General features: G+C 28.8%; 1 protein-coding gene across 1 annotated transcript in view; it reads right to left on the bottom strand.

The window, feature by feature from the left end:
- Positions 1 to 22,539, bottom strand: part of LOC147072214 (cell adhesion molecule Dscam1-like) — a 207,701-nt gene that overhangs the window by 74,012 nt on the left and 111,150 nt on the right. Inside the window, exons 6-7 of the mRNA XM_085946707.1 lie at positions 14,830 to 14,973; positions 4,175 to 4,295 (exon numbers count right to left, since the gene is read on the bottom strand). Of these exons, the coding sequence (XP_085802833.1) occupies positions 4,175 to 4,295; positions 14,830 to 14,973 (265 nt within the window). The remainder of the gene's footprint in view (positions 1 to 4,174; positions 4,296 to 14,829; positions 14,974 to 22,539) is intronic.

Genomic DNA, 22,539 nt, shown 5'->3' with positions numbered 1-22,539 from the left:
CCAATTATCAGATACAGAAAGCAACACTAATTATTCAAGCAAAAAGTTGACCAGTTTTTATGAACGGTAACTAATTTCAGAAAAGTTTATTTTAAATGAAGGAAGAGCACATTATAATTCCCACTATAATTATTCATCGTTCTACAATGTCGAGTCAGTGGACTATGGTACCCGAGATTAGTTTTGTATAGTGAGATTACATAACAAAAAATATTATCGTTCAATATGCCGGTAAATGTATTACGACCAACGAAATAGGTTATAAGAAATTCAAGTATTTGGGCCTTTATTGGCAGATAGGGGATAGGGCGAAACATTGTTGAATACCTTCGGGATGTGTTTTTCAGAGTTAAACACCCGTAAACGCTAATACCTTGCGCGTTTTCAGCGCCCCACAAAAGCCTCCTTTATACCTATCGCAGCTCACTTTGCCGTATAGTCCCAGCCCGGCACACTCTGCCGTAGCATACATTCGCTCGTAAAAGAAGTTTCAGTGTTAAAAGTTTGACGACTTAATGGTGTTGGTATGCGCTACTCTCTGTGGATGGATTACGTCTACACTGTCTCGAGTCAAAGTTTTAATAGCTTCTTAAAATGCAACAAATTGAGATGAAAATTCTGACACTAACATAAAACAGTAGGTGGTAACTAAATAAATCTAATTATTTATTATTTATTTATGAAAAAATAACTTAACAAAACACAAAAATAAATTAATATCACAATAATAATTACATATTTTATTATAATCTCATCACCAAATTTTTATTTGTATCCCTGTTCAAAGAAGCGTCAAATAGAGAAATGATTGCCAAAATCACAGCCTACGTCTCATACCAGATATGACACAAAAAGATAATAATATATTATAATATTAAGAAAAATAATCTACCACACACATTTCAGCACAATAACAAACATATATTTGTAGAACAGATACTTAAGAGTAGGTATATTTTGCATACTTATAATTAGTATGGTAAGGGTTCGATTGTTTTAGTATGCATAAATAAACAAATAAATAAAGTTATATTATAAACATACATACATACAGAATAATTAATATATCTTGTATATAAGATTCTAAATAACTAATTAATAATATATCCAAGTTATAATGTATCAATGTGTTTATTAATAATTATCAAGAAATATTAGTATTTAAAAACGTAACATATCTAAGTCTACCGACTTTCTAATCGTATTAATGGTATTAACAGTCAAAATAAAAATCCAATTTATAAATTTTAAATATCAATTAATATTCTAATTTATTTAAGTTTTGTACTATTTCATTGTAGTCAAAAGTAGTCCAATCATGTCCGATAAGATCATATGAGCCTCCACAGTATTAATAGATTTTTTTTACGAGAAATGTATGTCAGCAACTTATTCAACCTATTAGGTCTATACTCTGACTCATATACAAATTGAGAAAACAATATGTGTACGTGTCAGACCCAGGATTTGAACCTGGGATCCACGACGCTATAGGCTGACACATAGTCGCGCTGCCGTCGTGGATGTATGTGTCGAATACAAAAGTAGTACAAAACTTAAATCGATAAAAGTTTCAGTTGAAATTTCAACAAGTAAATTCTGTCGACAGTATTAATTTATATGTTTATATAAAAAAAAATAGAATACTTCGAAATAAATACTAACTCAATTATTAAATATACAATACAGATAAGAAAAACTTGGTAATGCATTATGAATATAAAATTATTTTGTGATGCCGAAGAATGTGAAAGTCTTGTGTATTTATATCACGTAATATGTTTTTCGTGGAAAGAGATTTTGTATACTACCTAGAATGTTCATATAAAAAAAACTTCAAAACAGCTATTATCTAAAAGCACCCAAAAGTATAAACAATATTTACAAAGTTTTTCAATGCAAAACAGTAGATACCGACAACAAACAGAAATGCCAGAAAGTTTGTTTCCAAAGTAAATTGTTAACCATTGCTGAAGTTTATTGTGTAACATCTTTAAATTAAGACGCCATATTTAATAGGGTGCTGATTTTAATCCCGAAAAAATGTAATTCTTGCATAATAGAATACCGATAAGTCGAAATTCCGGCATACTAAAATACCGATACCTATATCAAAATCCCGACATAGATTTTTAGGGGTTTGGTTCGTTCCGACTATAACATAGACTTTAAATCGATGTTAACTTTGTCTACTTTGTCTATAGGGAAGCACGCAACAGATACGACGTGAATAAAATTGATCACCACCCTTGAAATATTTTTTAAGCTTATCACTTTTTATAAATTATTACTTGAGCTCTAAGATTACATGGCAAAAATAGACTTTTCTGGGGCATGGGTTTGTAATTCAGATAACATTTTTTGGAATATTATATTGTTGGGTATTATTTCATGCTTAGAACTTTTCAAATAAAATTGCAATTAAATGTAAAAATACATTATATAAGGCAATGGGTATTTATTGTCTTTCAAATAAATATACGTCAAAAACGGTTTTGGTGAATTAATGTCATACGGTTGTATTACCAAAATTTCTAATCTAACAGTTGAGTTTGGAAGTTATAAAAAATCATAAACCGTCCTCCAAGAACGCTCAATCAAATGCAGCGTTTAGCCCCCCGCTTACCTATCGACCCTTCCACCGTAGGACATGTAGAAGCAGTCAGCGTTGTATGCCTTCGCGGGGCATAGAGAGGTAAGTTTCAAAACCAAACGACGTAATGGGCGGGCGGTTACACGCTTAAATAATTTTTCGAGAGTGGCCATCAATTCATATGGCTATGTAGATACTTGTCTGTTGCACGCTACACTAAAAGCAAACACAATATTGATAGATTATCTTAAAGATGGCGCAATAAGAACTGCAATTTTAAATCAATGAAGTAAACAAGTTTTCTTATGTTATTTTATTCAGTATGAATGTAATTAATGCACATGGGAATTACGTAGGAAAAAACGACTTATTGAGCAAAATTTCCAAGGACGGTTTGATATAAATGGATACGTATATGTGAAAAGTTACGAATAATCTTGGATTTGAGGTCATCGATGGTTTTTGGATTCTTGGCGTACACTAAATATAAAATAACTCCACAGGAAAAATTCTAAACGAGTTAAATCACATTATCGTGGAGGCCAATTCACATTACTACGACGAGAAATTACAAGGCCGGAGGACTTTTCCTGCAATAAAACCATTATTTCATAAGCAGCATGCAAAGTAACCCATTGTGCTAGAACCACATGTTTTCCGAGTCCTAATCATTCAATTACTGTTAAAAAATGAATTATATTACGATATTGATTACAAATTTAAAATTACAGTTTTTGTTACTGCATTTATTATACTCGTAGTTTGCCACCGTTTTATGCGGAACTAACTAGATGCACTTGTACCTTGTTTAGAATTTTGATTATGTATAGAAGTTTTGATTGACGATCAACTTTATTGAAATCTTTATGTAGTATTTTAAATGAGGAATTTACAATATATACTCACACAGAAGACGATATTATAAAAAAAATGAATAAATTGTATATTGACCATATTTTATGATAAAAAACAATAATGTTTTGATAGAAAAATATAGTACAATATTTACGAAAAAAACAAAATGTATTAATGTATTTTTATCTATATGCTAATACGCTACTATGTTAAAATATAATATGACATGTCTCAAAATCAATTAAAATGGCGTTACATCTTCAGTTCATAATTTACAAAATGTTAAGTAAGTATTATTCTAGAAAAGCGGTAAACCAACATCGCAATTTTAGCCCAGTTTCCTGCACTTACTGGCGTTGTAAAGCTTAATTAGTTTAAGTAATAAAAACGACCTATTACTTCATTCGTAGCAAGTTTCTTGGTTTAATAATGACAGAGCCACCTCGTTTTGAACTTGTGATTGTATTTAAACAGAAAACAAGAATTCCGCAAATGGTGTGATTTTCCACCGACATAGTAGGGCTTAGTGTTTTCACCTTGAGAACGTATTTCACACATTATTATTTTATAACGAGTTTGGCCTAACATATATGAAAACGTATTTTTACTAAATTTTTACAGAGATATTTTATACATAATTCCATTTTATTGGGATTTAAATTTATTCAAAAATATGAAAAAATAAATAAAAGTATTTATTAGAGTATACTGATGTTTAAAACTTACGTTAGAGATGGTGTGGGATTTCCGTCAGCAGCACAGCTAATATGGATATCTCCACCTCTTTTTACTGTCAGATCGGATACGAGAGGGGTCGTGATACGTGGAGGTGAAGTTCCCAAGGAATCTTAAATAAAAAGCACACGGTATAAATTAAATAAATCTAGTTACCGAGTACAAAAGTATATTTGAGAAATTTAATAATGTTAATACTTAATAATATATTATTTTATAATATAAGTCTACCAAAGAAAATAATAATAAAATTTTTAATCACTCGGGTTATTACTCGGTATGAATTACATATAAATATTGTTTCTATGACATGAATCATGCTCACTTAGTAGGTTGTTGAAGGTTTTGGTTGTTTTTATATTATAAGTATGTTAAAAAAGAAAATTAGAATTTCTGAATCACCTAATCGGAAATAATCATAAATTTGTCAAAAATAATAATTTAAAATTATTCAAAGTATGAACAAAGTAGGTTTAAAAATCAATAGTTTTGAATTCCCAGAACACAAGTACATTTATTAATAAAAATATATAAATATTTAAATAATATACCCTAATTGCTCCTTTTCCCTTTAATAAGTCCAACCCGTTCCATTCAATAATGACTTGTAATAATAGCAACTGTCCCTTTCTATTACTCAGTATTGACAATAATTATAACTCTACTCAAATTTAAATATAATTTCTGGTATTCATACTTGAAAGAGCTTACCAAGTGCATAAAACACGTTTTGTAGATAAAATATCTATATCTGGTGAATACCAAGTAATAACCCATGTTATAAAATCTTATTAATAATTTATCTCTTAAGGGGGGACATGCTCGTCGAAGGTCAAAATTGAGTTTTTATTGTATTTTCAAACCATGATCCTAGACACTCCTTAAACGTTGTAGATAATCTATTTATATAATTTTGAAGCCTTATTATCTTTTATAATTATTTTTAACATTTGATGACTGCATTAAGTATTTTTGTTACATAAAATAGTATTCTTTTAAACCTCTCGCTCTAATGTTTTAGAATATAGTCATATTTCGGTACATAACTGTGCAGTGGTGTTAAGATTTTTTACATTTATTAATTTTTAAACGCATTTATAAAACCATTAGCATAATTTATTATGAGATATTTTTTGTAAAATATTCACGATAAAAAATTATATTGATAATCTCTGTGATCGCAAATTTGACAAGAATTAGGCATTTTATTATTCAAAAAATCGGCAGGATTAACACATTTGAAGATGATTCTAAAGATATTTATTATAAGCTATATTTTTGACCATTCAAGTGTGATAAACATTTTATGAATAATAATTGCTTTATAATAATTATTGACCTAAGAATAAGGTAGTGTTTTTTTGAAATACGCCATTTCTTTTGTCATTCCCCAGTGGTTAAGCTACAACATACAGCCGTAGCCATAAATTGACAAACTAAAATTGAAATAGGGAGTAAAATGATATTAACGCGCGTGTTTGAACATGTACCGTTTAAAAAAAAAAAAAAAAAAATGGTTAGGTACATGTTCAAACACGCGCGTTAACAAAATTTTACTCCCTACTTTAATTATAGTCTGTCAATTTATGGCTACGGCCGTATGTTGTAGCTTAACTACTGGGGAATGACAAAAGAAATGGCGTATTTCAAAAAAACACTACCTTATTCTTAGGTCAATAATTATTATAAAGCAATCATTATTATAAGATCTTTATCATACGTGAATGGTCAAAGACATAGCTTATAATAAATATCTTTAGAATCATCTTCAAATTTGTTAATCTTGCCGATTTTTTGAATAATAAAATGCCTAATTCTTGTCAAATTTGGGATCACAGAGATTATCAATATAATTTTTTATAGTGAATATTTTACAAAAATTATCTCGTAATAAATTATGCTAATGGTTTTATAAATGCGTTTAAAAATTAATAAATGTAAAAAATCTTAACACCAATGCGTGCAGTTATGTACCGAAATATGACTATATTCTAAAACATTAGAGCGAGAGGTTTAAAAGAATACTATTTTATGTAACAAAAATACTTTATGCAGTCATCAAATGTTTAAAATAAATATAAAAAATAACAAGGCTTCAAAATTATATAAATAGATTATCTACAACGTTTAAGGAGTGTCCAGGATCATGGTTTGAAAATACAATAAAAACTCAATTTTGACCTTCGACGAGCATGTCCCCCCTTAAAACTTTCATTTCGTACCAAACTAAAATATCTTACATATTTTTCGGTCTGTTTTACAATAATAATTTTTTTTTTTTGTCGAAAAATTTTCATTGTTGTAGTAGTGCATAATAATATAATACTTATAAATAAATCAAAAAACTTTTCATTATTATAGCATAAAAAAATCTAACCCTCAGAAAGTGTGTAAATTACTTTTAATAAATTCAAATTATCTTGACGAAGTTTAGCGAAACACGCTACAAAATAAGGTCTCGTAAGATTAATCACTTTAGCTAGAAATTGCTAAACTTCACAACCAAATGTTTATTATAATTTTATTCCATAACATCAAACGTTTATCAATTTTGCTGTACGAAAACTTTTGACAGGAAACGCTGAGAATTGATTACGTAGCACATAATTTATTGTATATACTGTTCGTATAAGTGACCCAGTGACGTATTCGGCGGGTGGCCTATGAATATACAACATGATGCTGTAATTTAATTTAAAAAATAGTGATTGGACCTAGAAAAATGACCTGTAAGGCAGGTATTATTATAATCCACATTAGCCATAAAGCAGGTCTAATATATATGGCTGCAACGTTATATTACTATGGAAGTAACGTTACGGTCTCACTTATAAGAATACGCTAATTTAAATTTTTCGTCAAACAAAGTATAGAAAAAAGAACGAAATCAGCGGGTCCTATTCTATAGAGGCAAGATTATAATATTATAAATATAAACTAATATTATTATAAAATATTTTTTTTCTAAGCTAAAAAAACTTGTAAATCGTACATTTTACTGAAAGCTTTTGTTTTAAATAATCAATACGCATCTAAGAATATAAAAAATATGTGTTATTTATTTTGTAATTATTTAATAAATTAACAGTTTAAAAAACTATGTAAAGTGTTCGTTTTTAGGAAGTCTGATTTATATTGGTATATCGTATTATATGCTTATTTGTATCATTAAAATGTAGTTTGATAGGTTTTTTTAGGTGACAAAATAATTTTTATCGAATCGAGCTTTAGTGTAGTCACAGTCACAAACCTCGAATTAATATAAATAAAGAAGATTTTAAGTTATATCCATTTGTATTTTCCAGAAATAAAGGTTTAAACTATTAATTTTTCAGAATTTGTTATGTCAACTTAACTTATCAAATTACATTTTAATGATAAAAATATACATAAAACAAAATATTAATAAAATACGCAGATTTCGTATATATTTTTTTTGGATTATTTTTTTAATAACTTAATAAGAAATAAACAAATATTTTTAACGGTTTTTGATACCTACATGTTGATTATTTAAAATAAAAATGTATGTAAAAATTGCAGTTTTCAAATTCACCCATAATGGTCACTATTAAACATTTTTTTTTCAAACTCACGGTATGTTTTTGCTTTACTCAACTACCTACAGAGTCCGTGATTTTTATTAATTTATAATAGTGTGATATAAACAGTTGACTTATTCATAGATATTAAATTGACTATGGTCGATACCGGAACTGATTATATTTTAAGCAACTTGACAGTCAATATAACGCTTTGTTATCCTTTCTGGCACATAATTGATACGATAACCCAGAAACGTCACTGTTGAGATCCATCTCTAGACCTTTTTGCAGCCATAGTCACTTTGAAAGTTTTCCTTTGGGTTCACATCTTTTTTACACGTGTAAACACTTGACTTGCGACAGCTTTTGATGTTTGACAAGAGCCTTGACAAATAACCGTAACGATAGTTATTCGGATTAAATTTTTTCATGTTTTTTTCCTACAGGATATTATCTTTTAACGTCAGGATCAAGCTGTTATTTTTTATAATGTATTTTTATGTCATACTTCTTACTAGAAAAATATTATCAAGTTGTAGAAGTAAATTTTATCTTCATAATTATGTTTTTAAATTACAATTTTGGATATTATAAATTGTTATTTGCATAATTTTAGAGTAGAAAGAAATTAAAATAAAACAGAATATACAATCTTCACAAAATTATCACAATAATCAATAATAAGACGTATTTAACTTTTAGTTTATTATATTTAATTAACACTATTATCTATATTTCTACACAAATATGATTACTTTAAATAAATTTGTATTAAAAAGTGTGGATTGTGTACCGAAGTTAAAAATAGTAAATCACCATGTACGATACTAAGCCACGTGCCACTTAGCTGAGTGGAGTAGCTAAGTGGAAGTTGTATTAACCGACCTTTTTTTACAAGGAATAGTTGTTTGACAATTCACCCAGCCTATTGAGCACTTGTACTGGAATAAATACACATTGAAAAACTACATGGTCTGCGTATTAGATTGATGTAAGTGTATATTATTGAAGAGATGTTTTAATGTTTTTACAAGATATTATGATGGCTAGTTATACGTTCAATATAGTAGATACAGGTTCTGGATCCAAATACCTATTGGAAAACCACTTCAATTTCGTCAATCAGATTTCGAATAAAAAGAAAAATAATACGTAACTATTAGTATGGGTACTTATAATAAGTGCAATATAAATATTAAAAAAAATGAATATTATTGATATAAAAATTTCTACTTTACTTACTTAGGTACTTAGTATTTTAGAATGTGTTTTTTGTTCAAAATAATTTAAATATCTACGTTTTCGCTAAGTTTTATTAAACTCATAAATTACAGCATTTAAAGAGCTATATTATTGTATCATTGTAATAATAAAGAAATTTTCATTTTGAATTCACAGTTAAAGTTTCAATATTCTGACTATTGTATTGTTGGGTGTTTAGTTTAGACATTTCTGCTTTATTTCATATTATTTAACCTATTAACTACATACCACACATTTATTTAGAAAGTCAATTATAATTCTGCATTAATGTCATTGTCATATGTAATTATTTATGTACGTGTTAAAAATGAATACCAAACGTAATCAACATTGCTTGAAGCTAATTTTGATATTCTTCTTCTTTTTTCACCTTGTCACGCCTCAGCATTGGGGCATAAGACAAACACAAAATTGCGCCACTTCCCTCAGTACATCGCCAACTGGGGGCTATGGCCATGATGACGGAACCCTTGAGGGTGCCACAAGGGTACGAAGTGTCGCATTTCTGGCGGCATCCGGAACACATGTCCCAGTCACGTTATGCATCTCTTCATGATTACCTTAATCACTGAGGGTTGCTGTGTTCACTCAGGAACTTGAGTGTTTATAACGCGGTCGTATCAATATATTCCTAAGATTTGGCGGATAAATCGATTCTCAAAGCTCAAAAGCCGAGACCTCTGAAGCTTAATAAGATGCCACGTCTTACAGTCATACAGGAGCATAGATATCACGCACGCATTGAATAAATGACATTTGATCCTCACAGAATATAGCCTTGACTTCCATGGGAGTCCAAGTTGGCTGAATGCAGACCCCGCCGTACCCACGTAAATTCCAAGCTCACTGGAAATAACTATGTCAGCCTTGACGGACAGATAGGATTTCTGATATTATGAAACATTTAAAGTTATATTGTGTTAGACGATTTAAAGAAAACTCATTCGGTACTCTGTACTTAAATAAAATTATATCTTTTGAAAGTTACTACTTATAGATTTCTCAATTTTACCATAATTATTTAAGTCATTTAATTGCATCGGGGAAATAAGGAATATTTAAATTGACACTCGTTCTTCAAATTATATTATAAAATTAATACATTATATTAGTTTTAAGTTGTATAAGTTTTTTGGAATGCTTTGTAGCCTTTGTATAAGTGAAATGTTTTGTTCAGCTCATGTGTATATTTGTTCGTTTTAGTTAATATAAACATTGAAAGTTTAAAAAGTCTCTAAGCTAAGAAAAATCTTTGCTAATTGAACGTTAGTTTTTTGTCATAAGAACATTTTAATTCCACACAATACATTGACATATTATAATTATGTACTTATTGTAGTAGGTAAAATTAATTATTATTAGATATTTTTATTTATCACCCGGGTTCAAATCACTCAATTTAGTTTTCAAACACAATAGTTTAGGATTTCCGTCGAAGCCTGTAGCTGTGAGCAAAGTTAATGAGAAGCTTTTGTTTGAGTTGGCATCGTGATAAACTTTATGAACAGCAGCGCAGCCTGTGAAAAGCTCCGTCTCAAGTTGCACTGCTGATTGTTATGTTACTTAACTTAACGTTCTTTTAATGTACAAATATGAACGCTACGATTCGAATATACTAGAATACGTCGATGTTTATTGTAGTGTTTCAACATTTATATTATTTTATGTTTGAAACTAATTTGGGCTGTAATGTAGGTGTATATATTGTTAATTTCTAAAAATAATTCTTTAAAAATTTTATGGAACGTATCACTGCCTAGAATATTATTATTTATAATGTTCTATATTTTTAATATAATCTTGCAGATTGTTCATATGAAATCAATATTGTATACGTAATATATGTTAGCATTTTTATGTGAAATGTTCATTAGTCAATGGCGTATTCCACTCAGATGAAAATGAAAAGTGACTGATCAGAATATAATAGATTGTATAATTTTTGAGACTTTTTTGATATCGTAATAGATATTTGGGTTTTTACCACGTATACTTCTTCTTGCTTTTCTCGATATTATCAAGATATATGACCTTTGCAACGAGCCCGAAACGTTAACGAAAGAATAAGGAAGTACACGCGGTGAAAACTCACAAATCTATTACGATATAATATATTATTGGATTCCAATACACAATAAACAATTCTTAAAAATAAAAATAAGTATAATGTGTCATAAATAAAGATTTGCAAAAGTTTAGATTTATTAACTGTTTAATAAACTGGATGAGATAAATGTCGTAGTTGACAAAATTATCTCATGATGCTTCATGTTTACTGAAGGATCGGTATAATACAATTAAATAACATTTCATTTCGAACGTATGCGAAATATAATAATATACACCATCATTATAATAAACTGCTGCCAGAAGCAGATAATTTAATCATGTAAATTATTCAACCATTCTATTTGAATAAGATGCGATCTTTCGATCGTCAAATATTTACTATATGGAAATAGATTAAGAACAGATTAATAATGATAACAGTGATACTCATATGCTACAATGAAAATTGCTGTAATATATTGTTAAAATTCCTACTTTTGTTATTTGTATCATTTAATGCTAAGGTATACACTATTGTAATGTTGAATGCATTTATACACTAATTAAAAGAATAACGTTAAAAAAACGCAATTCATTTAACGTAATTAATCGTAATTTAACCATATATATTATTTGTTGCATAGTTACTTATATTGAACATGCTTTTTATAATAAACGTATGGTTGAATTCGTTTACTTATATGATTTTTACACATCTAATCGATTATTATAAGATATACTGTTATCTTGAAGATTTCGGTCCATCTGGTACGTTGCATTACGTCAATGCCGATAACTCTACAATAGTGTTTCACAAAATAAGTGAAACAGATCTTTAAATGGCGCTGGAGCGATACATGGGGGTGGTAGTAGCCTCGGAATCAATTGGGGGCCGTTGAATATGAATAAGTGGGCGTAGGAAGTCAAATAAAACCTAGGGACGGCATGGTATATGAAAGTATGGTGAAGCCGACAAGTATGGTGAAAAAGAATGGTGAAACAGGCTGGTAATCAATTTGCGGCAAAATTTCCACGATAACATTATATTATATGGGTACGTTATAATGACCAAAGTAAATCCTCCGTGATGCCCTGCATTTTTTTTTATCGCGTCGCCATTTCTCGTGAGTTATCGGCTGTTGTCGGCATGCTTCATTCAGTTCTATGAGGAAGCCAAATCGTTGCCTATCTCTACTTTTAATACATTTATGAAAAAAACAGACGAAAATTTTGAGAAACTCTTTGCATATATTATAATATTATGTGCTGTGTTAAATATATTTTCTAAATAAACAATTATTTTTTTAGTTATATCAATATGCGCTCATGTCCACCGGCATTTTTTAATATTCGTAATTTATATTGTAATTATGCTTCGTTGTCTTCATTTATTTATGTAGTTTTATTGATGTAAATAAATAGTTTTATAATTTAAAAATCAAAGCATCTTATTAATGACACCTTTCTTCAACCTATTCTGTAAGAAGACGTATACATATAAAAGAATACAAAGTTGCTACTGTATCCTTCCGTTTATTTGCTTAAACAAGTTGATTTCCAGAAGAGCATTGAGTATTCTTTTTTTCAAATACGGGGCGGGGCAATGGGCTAAATAACTTTTTAAATCTCTACGCAACAAGGTACATTATGTATATTGTAAATAATACAACAGACTTAGTGCATGCACTACTGTGGCGAATTTCATAGTTCAATAATAATCGAGTAACACTGGTACTAGGTTTGATTTTTTTTTCAAGTCAACTTCACCACGATTTAGAGAAACATTCACCTTTACGTGAATTACTCATCGCTTAACGGCCCACGTGCTCGTCGTAGGTCAAAATTGAGTTTTTATTGTATTTTCAAACCATGATCCTGGACACTTCTTAAACGTTGTAGATAAACTATTTATATAATTTTGAAGCCTTATTATCCTTTATAGTTATTTTAAACATTTGATGACTGCATAAAGTATTTTTGTTACATAAAATAGTATTCTTTTAAACCTCTCGCTCTAATGTTTTAGAATATAGTCATATTTCGGTACATAACTGTGCAGTGGTGTTAAGATTTTTTACGTTTATTAATTTTTAAACGCATTTATGAAACCATTAGTATAATTTATTACGAGATAATTTTTGTAAAATATTCACGATAAAAAATTATATTGATAATCTCTGTGATCCCAAATTTGACAAGAATTAGGCATTTTATTATACAAACATAATTACACGTCTAACATATTAGACAAACTATAATTGAAGTAGGGAGTAAAATTATATTGATGCGCGTGTTTGAACATGTACCGTTTTAAAAAAAAATAAAAAAAAATTCGGTTAGGCACATGTTCAAACACGGGCGTTAACATAATTTTACTCCCTACTTTAATAATAGTTTGTCAATTTATGGCTATAGCCGTATGTTGTAGCTTAACCACTAGGGAATGACAAAAGAAATGGCGTATTTCAAAAAAAACACTACCTTATTCTTAGATCAATAATTATTATAAAGCAATCATGATTCGTAAGATGTTTATCACACTTAAATGGTCAAAAATATAGCTTATAATAAGTATGTTTAGAATCATCTTCAAATGTGTTAATCTTGCCGATTTTTTGAATAATAAAATGCCTAATTCTTGTCAAATTTGGGATCACAGAGATTATCAATATAATTTTTTATCGTGAATATTTTACAAAAATTATCTCGTAATAAATTATACTAATGGTTTCATAAATGCGTTTAAAAATTAATAAACGTAAAAAATTTTAACACCACTGCACAGTTATGTACCGAAATATGACTTTATTCTAAAACATTAGAGCGAGAGGTTTAAAAGAATACTATTTTATGTAACAAAAATACTTTATGTAGTCATCAATTGTTTAAAATAACTATAAAGAATAATAAGGCTTCAAAATTATATAAATAGATTATCTACAACGTTTAAGGAGTGTCCAGGATCATGGTTTGAAAATACAATAAAAACTCAATTTTGACCTTCGACGAGCATGTCCCCCCTTATTTGACGAGACTTCATGACTGATAACTCTATGATCATTGATTGGTTCCACCTCTCTCGATATTAAAAATACACATGATACGTGGTAGTACAAACCAGTAGCACCTTTGATTTGGTCCCTTCGTTTGCATTAAACTCTAACTTATTGTCATCGACATTGGACTTAACTAAATACCATAATTTTCTTCAGGATATTATATTTTTCTCGCTGTATCATCGTAATAATCAACTTAAATCTATTCACCGCTATATGAAGGATTCTTCGAGCCGATTTCGCTATTCTCACAACTGTGATTTGCATTAGCACATACTTCTGTAGAACTTTACTATTTCATCAACCAGCTTCAAATTTTAAATATTTACAGAATCCGTCTATATATACAGTTCTAATTTCTAGTATTCTTATAAAAATAAACACTCAAGAATCTGATTATATGCCGTTAAATTGCTTTAACAATGTTTTTGTTTCTCCAAATTGGTTGTCGTTTTAACATAACATTTTTTGACATGTTTATTAATAATTGTACTTTCGATGTTGATATTATTGATGACATTCCGTCTAAATAGTGGACCCGAGTTTTAATATTTGTTGACTGCATCTATGTTTTTCACCTTTTACGCGTAATTGTATCAAGGGGGATCTGGTCAATTGAAAAAAAAATAATGTTACATTTTCTCAAGCCGAATAAAATACCATAATTGAATTAAAAATCTTTTTATATGACTATGCTATAAAATTTATCATACTTATGACAGTTATGACTCACCTGTGACTTGCATTTTGACGGGAGGACTACGTCGACGCTCATTAGTGAGCGTGTTCTCCGTGGAGCAGGAGTAATGCGCGTGTGCATCATCTGGTCGAACCCCGCGCACGTGCAGAGTGTTCCCGGTCACCACGTAACGTCCACCTGGGATCAAATGGGTGGAAATATAATATGCTAGCCTCTCCATGTACGTTGTTTACTAATTGATCAGATCTATTACATAGTCTGGTAGAGAAATTAACAATCTCAATAATTAACGGGTGCTTAATTAAAACGCACCAAATTGATTATTTATCGTGGCCTATTTTTTCAGAACCTTTAATTTATTTCATATGGTAGATAGTCTTATAGTCGTTAGGTATTAATTAATATGGACTAATATATTTCATTTATTGTTTTCTAATATTGACACCTCGTATCTGATAATTAATATTTTCGATAGGAGTAATTAAAATGTTATACTTACAAAATCAGAAAATAAAATTAAATAAAAACAAAAATACAGTTACATTAAAAAAAACGGAATTATTTTTGCACTAACCGTATTTTTGTTGTTATCTAATTTTTGAATAAAACTTTAACTCTGTCAAAAATATTGAAAATCAGATACGAGGTATCAATGTTAGAACATCGGTATGTGAAATTCAGTTTGGCTTATTAGTCGATAGCGATTGTCACAATTTTATCAAGACTACTGATATAATTCGTTTACACCTTATATGATTGGTTATTGACATAGTTCTAATCTAATGCTTTAAGTTTTATACTATTCAATTAAAGTGGAATAGTACAAAACATAAAATTAAATTCCATTAAATACTCTGTCGATAGTATTAATATTACAGTTCTAATCGTTAATAGCCTATATGGATTAGGTATCTATCTACCTATAATAAAATTTATTTTATTCTATTTTATATTATAGGCACCACATAATATAGTTAAGAAATGTTAAATATTTACTTATTATTTTAACAATGAATAATATACAAAATCTATGAATACAACATTTAAATACATTTTTTTTGAAATAACACTCCAAATACATGATTGTTTTGGCGTGATTTGGGATTAAGATTAAGTATATATTATCATGTAGGTTTAAAAGTTAAATATTACCGCCCAGATTGCAATAGATATGGATTTAAGACCCATTCAGCACAATCTGAAAATATTTTAAATATTCTATATCCAATAGCAATGAAATAAAATGACAAAAAGTAGAGACTTTAATTAAAATGAATAATTAATAAGCGATAATATTTTACACTAAAAATTGTCAAAAATACACAGTACAAACATAAGAGTAAACATTAAATTATAATTGCAGCTTCTTAATTTATTTGCTATTAAATTATAAATATTTAAAGGAAGCAATTATTAGAAAAAATGCATTTTGATAGTGAACGTATATACAACAAACACAATGACCGCACAGGGTGCTGTAAAGATGACTCACAAAATAAAAAAGTTTGATGAAAATTCGTGCAATCATAAAAAGAAGAAAACGAAAACATTCAAACATCATCAATCTCTATCGATTTTCGATGGTGACAAAATAGTAATTTTTTTCATTTTTTAGCAATATCATATCATTTTTAATTTTGGTTACCATTCTGTTAACCGTTTTAATGACATAATTTATTTTAATTTCATATACCTATGTATTTTTTGATATTTCTGTATGAAACACGTGAATTAATAATATAATTTATATATATTATCACTACCTACCTACTAGTAGTAGCGACATAATTAAAGAAACTATTTTAGTGTTGAATTATTAGTAGTCTTTGCACAATTATTTAAATATATGGTTTCTTAATACATAAGTGTTTAAAACATTGATAAAGGTTTTTTTTTATTAGTCCACTTTGATGTTTCTTTATAACCAAAGTTAATCTAGATAAAGAAGCACTTATTTCTAATTAAATCTTTATGAACGAAGTACTAAAATTTCTTTGTATTGATTTTCAGTGCATTCATTATATTTGTTTTTATATTTATCATGAAATTATTCAGCTAAATAAATAAAAGGTATACAAACTTCCTTTTTTTCCCGACCATGTCTGATCCTAATACTAGGATCGTATGGGTCTCCACAGAATAGAGGTTTGTATTAACAGATTTCGTTTTTACGAGAAATGGATGTCAGCTTCTTGCTCAACCTAATAGGTCCATACCCTGACCCACACACAAATTGAAAAACAATATGTGTACTTGCCAGACCCATGATTCGAACCTGGGATCCACGGCGTTATAGTCAAACGCTTAAGCCACGCGGCCACCGTGGGTACTTACTTACTTAATATTATATCATTAAGTATGTCCGAATAGTTCATTTATATATTGCCATCTGTTGTTATAAAATGTTATTAAAGTATTAAAACATACATCAATATTTTTCATAGCATGGAATTTGCTTTGAAAGCTAAAGAATTTATTATTTTCATATATCCTACTATGTGCTGCGTTAAACCAAACTGACGGATGAAAAATAGCAAAACGTAATATTATTAACACGTCACAATGTATTTGATGGTAATATGTTTGAAATTACTTTCACGGTTTTCACATCAAATTGCGATCAGCTGATAAAAAATGTGTAATGTCGATTAGTGGAAGTGAGTGGTTGACATTTCACTTAAACACACTCAATTAATATATATACACTATACATATAACATTAAGATATATTATGTAATCATAAGGCATTTTATCATCTTCGAATTAATGGAAATGTATAATATTATGTAAATAAACTTCAACATAATACTTAATGAAACATTATGAACATAGTGATGAAGACAGATTTAGGAAATAGTCACGACTTAGGTTTAAACACCTAACTATAATACTGTATAACATATGAAAACGGCTTTTAACTTTACTTATGCATAGTATAATAATATAATATACCAATGTGGAAATTTATTTGAATAATACGAATAGATTAATAAAGGTACTATTTTAGAACACCTCAGAAATATACCATTTAGAAAAAGACGCATCAATGGGATTCTCCTCAGTGTGATGTACCAATTAAGCCATCCTCGTTTTACATAATTATCATAAAATTAACTAATAGATATTCGATTGAAGCGTTAACAAAATTCATTAATATTAGCAACCGTACCAATATTATTTTTTGATTAATATTTTTCTATGTGTGTTTTCGAGGTTTCTAAATAAGGAATCTAGGCTTGGAATCAAGGTAAGTATCAATAATTGTTAACACCTTGGTTTAAACTAAAGAAGCCACTCCCGTATTTTACCCCCGTACTTTTTATTTTATTGTATTGTACTGTAGGTCATCAAAAACATATTCAAAATATAGGATTTGGATTTATAAATCTATTAAAACTGTAAAAATAACTATGTCAAAGTCACCCATTTATAAAATGGTATATAAATAAAGATGAGTATGATTAGTTTCAAATAATAACTCGATTAGAATTACTATATAGGCATCTGCATAGAATATAGATGAAGATATTTTAACCTCTGTTTAGTAATAAAAATTCATCCAATTATACTAAGTAAGATTACTGAATAACAGTAAAAAAAATTGTATACCTATAATAAAAAAAAATATTTTAAAAATAATTTATGAGCGTATAATACTGTCATGCAACTAAACGAAATTAATGTGGCTATAAAACCTATATTATATCCTTTAAAATCATACTATGGGATACTTTGCGTATTCACGTAATTGCTGTTTTTAATATTCATAAGATTCAAAGTGTATTACTCACATGCTTAGAAAATTCATATAAAAATAAAATAACAGGTAGTTACTGTATAATCTTAAATGGAAGATGAATGGAGGGATGCGATATATACTATACCCTACATACAACTTAAAAGAAAGAGGAAAATCAGCTGTCAAGGAAGGGTCAGAGCAGTCCATAAATTGCACACATGGTACAACAAAGTGTTTCGGTCTTCGTAAATTGTTATGCTGTGTTTCCATTGTTTTTCTCAAAACAATTCTAAGATTTATAAAAGACAAAATGATTATAACGACGGAATTTACTATCACTCTTTTTATAGAGTAATATACGGATTGATATATACATTAATGCCAGTTAGATTGTAGAATGCACAATAGAATATATAATATTATAATGTAGTAGCTAAAACTGATTTTACTGCATTTCCTAAGTGTTCATAAAACTTGTATATTTAATACGGATTTCTTTGTCGTTTCAATTTTTAAGAGAATGGTACATTTTATTACATTAGGAACATAATAATAAAAAATGCGAAATAATATTATACATATTATGTTCATAATATTGTGTAAAAAGATTTTTCACGAACAATTATTATTTGTTACTATAGTGACAAAGATTGGTTATTGAACGGAGGTAGATGATTATAATAGCAACTGAAAACAATAATAACACACCTGTGATTAATGTACTATTATATATTATTTGTAGTTAAAAAGTAACGCGTGACATTTTGTTCATAAATGCAGGGCTTGAAATGGACCGGAGCGCAAGGGAGCGCCATTTAGGGTTGTAAAATCGGCAACAGTGTCGCGTTTGAGCTAGTGGCTATATAACAATTTTTTTTTTTATAAAACACGCATAAAATTATATTACTTTACTATGTTAATATTTTCGGTTTGTAAAATTTTCCATTTCGAGCGCTGCAGAAATGATATTCGGTTTAGCTTGAAAGAATAAACTGAATATATAGGTATATCAATGAAATAATAAATACATATTAATAATTACGATCACAGACTCAATAATTTTACATCAGGTGTCATTGTTTATCACGCTGTAATTTATTTAGGTGCATAGTAATAATTAATCAATTTGCGCTGTTGGTAGAATTTGCAATTGCCTTTTAGTTATTAGGTAGGTATGTTTAATTAAATCTTGGGCTTACATTATTTTTACGAGTCTAGATCATTTTTTAATAAACGCTAAATATCGAGTCTTCATCTTTGGATCATTAACTGTTCGCCAAATTTATTAAAATTGTAGAAATAATGAGGATAATGGGAACATCACATGCCCTGAATATAATTTTGCATATTGATTGAAAAAAAAAAATTACAACGCCAAAGAATTAAAATTCTGAACCATGTTTAATTATCACAACCCACTTTGGCTATGCTAAAATAGGTATTCAATTATTACTAAACATAGAAACAATAAATTAAAATATTTGTTATTCTAATCAAATTATAGATAATATGAAAATATGGTAGTAGTGAGCAAAGACTTAATCTTGATAATGAATAAAATTCCCATTAACATTTCAACTTTTTAATCACCGCCCGCTGTTATCCATTATAAATATGACGTAAAATCATTATCGTTTTCACGAAAGAAAATTTGTTTTTGCGGCAAATAAAAATACGTTTTCCGGTTTGATGTTTGTTGATAAGTTAAATGGCTTTTGCGAAAAAAAAACATGTAGATACCCAATAGGCGAGTGCCTGGAGCTAGGTTCGGGAGGAAAACGGTTCCGTCCGACCCACTCCGGCCGTTCTCCATTGTTCCCTCAGAGAGATGCTCCCACTAGGCGCCCTCGTTCATCTTTGCCACATAGCGACCCTTGTCCCAATTCAATGTCCCAAAACGCGCGCCAAATAAAAGGGCCACACCCATTTGCGTTTACGTTTTACTCGGCGCTTCGGAAGGAACGTGTAATCAACACTAAATTTTATCAAAAGCTGCCTTCTCTCAATAAACCTGTATGCCAGCACAAAGCCGGGAATTTTTATTATATATCAGGGTTGGATGAACACTAATAAATATTAAGATAGGCTCAAAAAAGTCACCATTGTCAACGGCTCTACGACAACTGGAGTGTCACGACTTCCTTTAATATTCACTCTATGTATTTTTGGGACTAGAGATATTTTTAAGTGCATTGGTTATTATATATTAGACAGTTATCTGTTCGGAATTTTAGTAACTTTGTGTTATTAAAAAAGATAAAGTAAAATCTTTTTATGCATCGCGAAGTGGATACCGATCATGTGTAACGCAAAAAACGCCACTAAAAACTAACGACTCTCAATTAGAGATGAAATATACAATATCCATGGATATACACCGATTAAATTATATTTCGTCATATGGATTAATGCTAACTGCTAATTGATACAATTTACTAACAAGTGTGTCCGTAAATGGAGAGCAAAACAAAAAAGTACTTCTATCGTGTGTGTTCGCGCTCATTTAAAAATATATTATATATTGGGCATATCTAATTGCCAGTCTCAAGTAATACGACGGCACCATAGATTTAATAATTAGACCATATTAATTATATGTGTATTGTTATTAACAATTAATGTATAGTACATTTATAATATTATGTTATATAGCATTAAAATTCTTTACATATCTGATTAAAATATATTATTACTTATATAAAAATGCAGAATTATTTTTAAAAATGTTATTCTCCAAGTATTCAATTTATCTATCTATAAAATTATGTATTATCATAGCGAAAAACAACATTTCATAATATAATAGTCTCCGTGTTTATTTTATCGCGTATGATAAAGACTGCTAGACTTCCGGCAAAAAAACATTTGGATATCCGTCGAGAAACCATTTACTTGTGAAATATTGTTTACCGCTGAAAAGATAACCCATATATCCTTCTTTATTTTCTAAGTTAACTTATAAAAGACAATTTACTTAAAGTAACAAAAAAACAACTGAAGATGTATTTTATAGTCATAACAACAGCTCCAGAAAACAAAGACATCGTATATCTTTTTCTTCAGCACTTTCAATATTTTTTTATTGTATCAATATGTGCTTATTATGTACTATTGTGTATATATTATTATATCTAAAGAAAATATGATATTCGTATTATTTTAATATCAAAAAAATCTTGTATTTAATTAAAGTATGAATAGAGGAATCTACGAACATACAAACATGCTTGTTATGAAATGCTACTTTAGTCATTTAGTTAAACATAATTTTCAACATATTATCTTATTTAGAAGATAGAAGGATCTTCCTGAATATAGATTCTGAGAAATTGCTCTTAATGTCATAATATGTAAATCGGATTTGCAAAATATATCAGTTGATGGATATTCGTCGTATACCGATGATAAGTACCAATGATATGTATAATAAATACTTATATATTTAACTGTATTTTGGTTGCCTTACAAATATGTATTTTTGTGTATTTTTGTACGAAAAAATGTTGTAAATCATTCATATTTAATCATCCTAATCTCAAAATTTAAAGATATATTTAAAAAAATCAGTTCGCGAGATTTAAACCTGTAATTCATAGCTTCAGAAACAGTCTGCTGCTTATCCATCGCAAGATATAAGTATATATATTGAAATTATATTTAAAAATCTAATGGATTTTTGTATTCATAGGATTATTTTTATACCAAAATAGTGAGGTGTGTAGGTATATAAAGCAAAGTAGATTTCAAAGATATATATTTAATATAGGAGTAACACAAATATTTCAATATAATGTATTTGGTATTTAACAATAAATTTCCGTGGAATGACTTTTATGCTTTTAACTAAACTATTTCATGACAGTAATAATTTATTAAAGATAATATTTCATCAAATATATTACACGATCTGGGCGAGATTTTAGTTAAGGAACATTACGACAAAATAATTATGAAGGTTTGCATAATTCATTTAATCCTCCATTTAGCAGCAGATTAACTACTTT

This window comes from Rhyacophila brunnea, unplaced genomic scaffold, assembly GCF_057557595.1.
Source record: "Rhyacophila brunnea isolate RB1 unplaced genomic scaffold, BYU_Rbru_1.0 scaffold_2, whole genome shotgun sequence".
NCBI lineage: Eukaryota > Metazoa > Arthropoda > Insecta > Trichoptera > Rhyacophilidae > Rhyacophila > Rhyacophila brunnea.
Note: the sequence above shows the minus strand (reverse complement) of the source record. Positions and strands in the feature narration are given on the sequence as shown.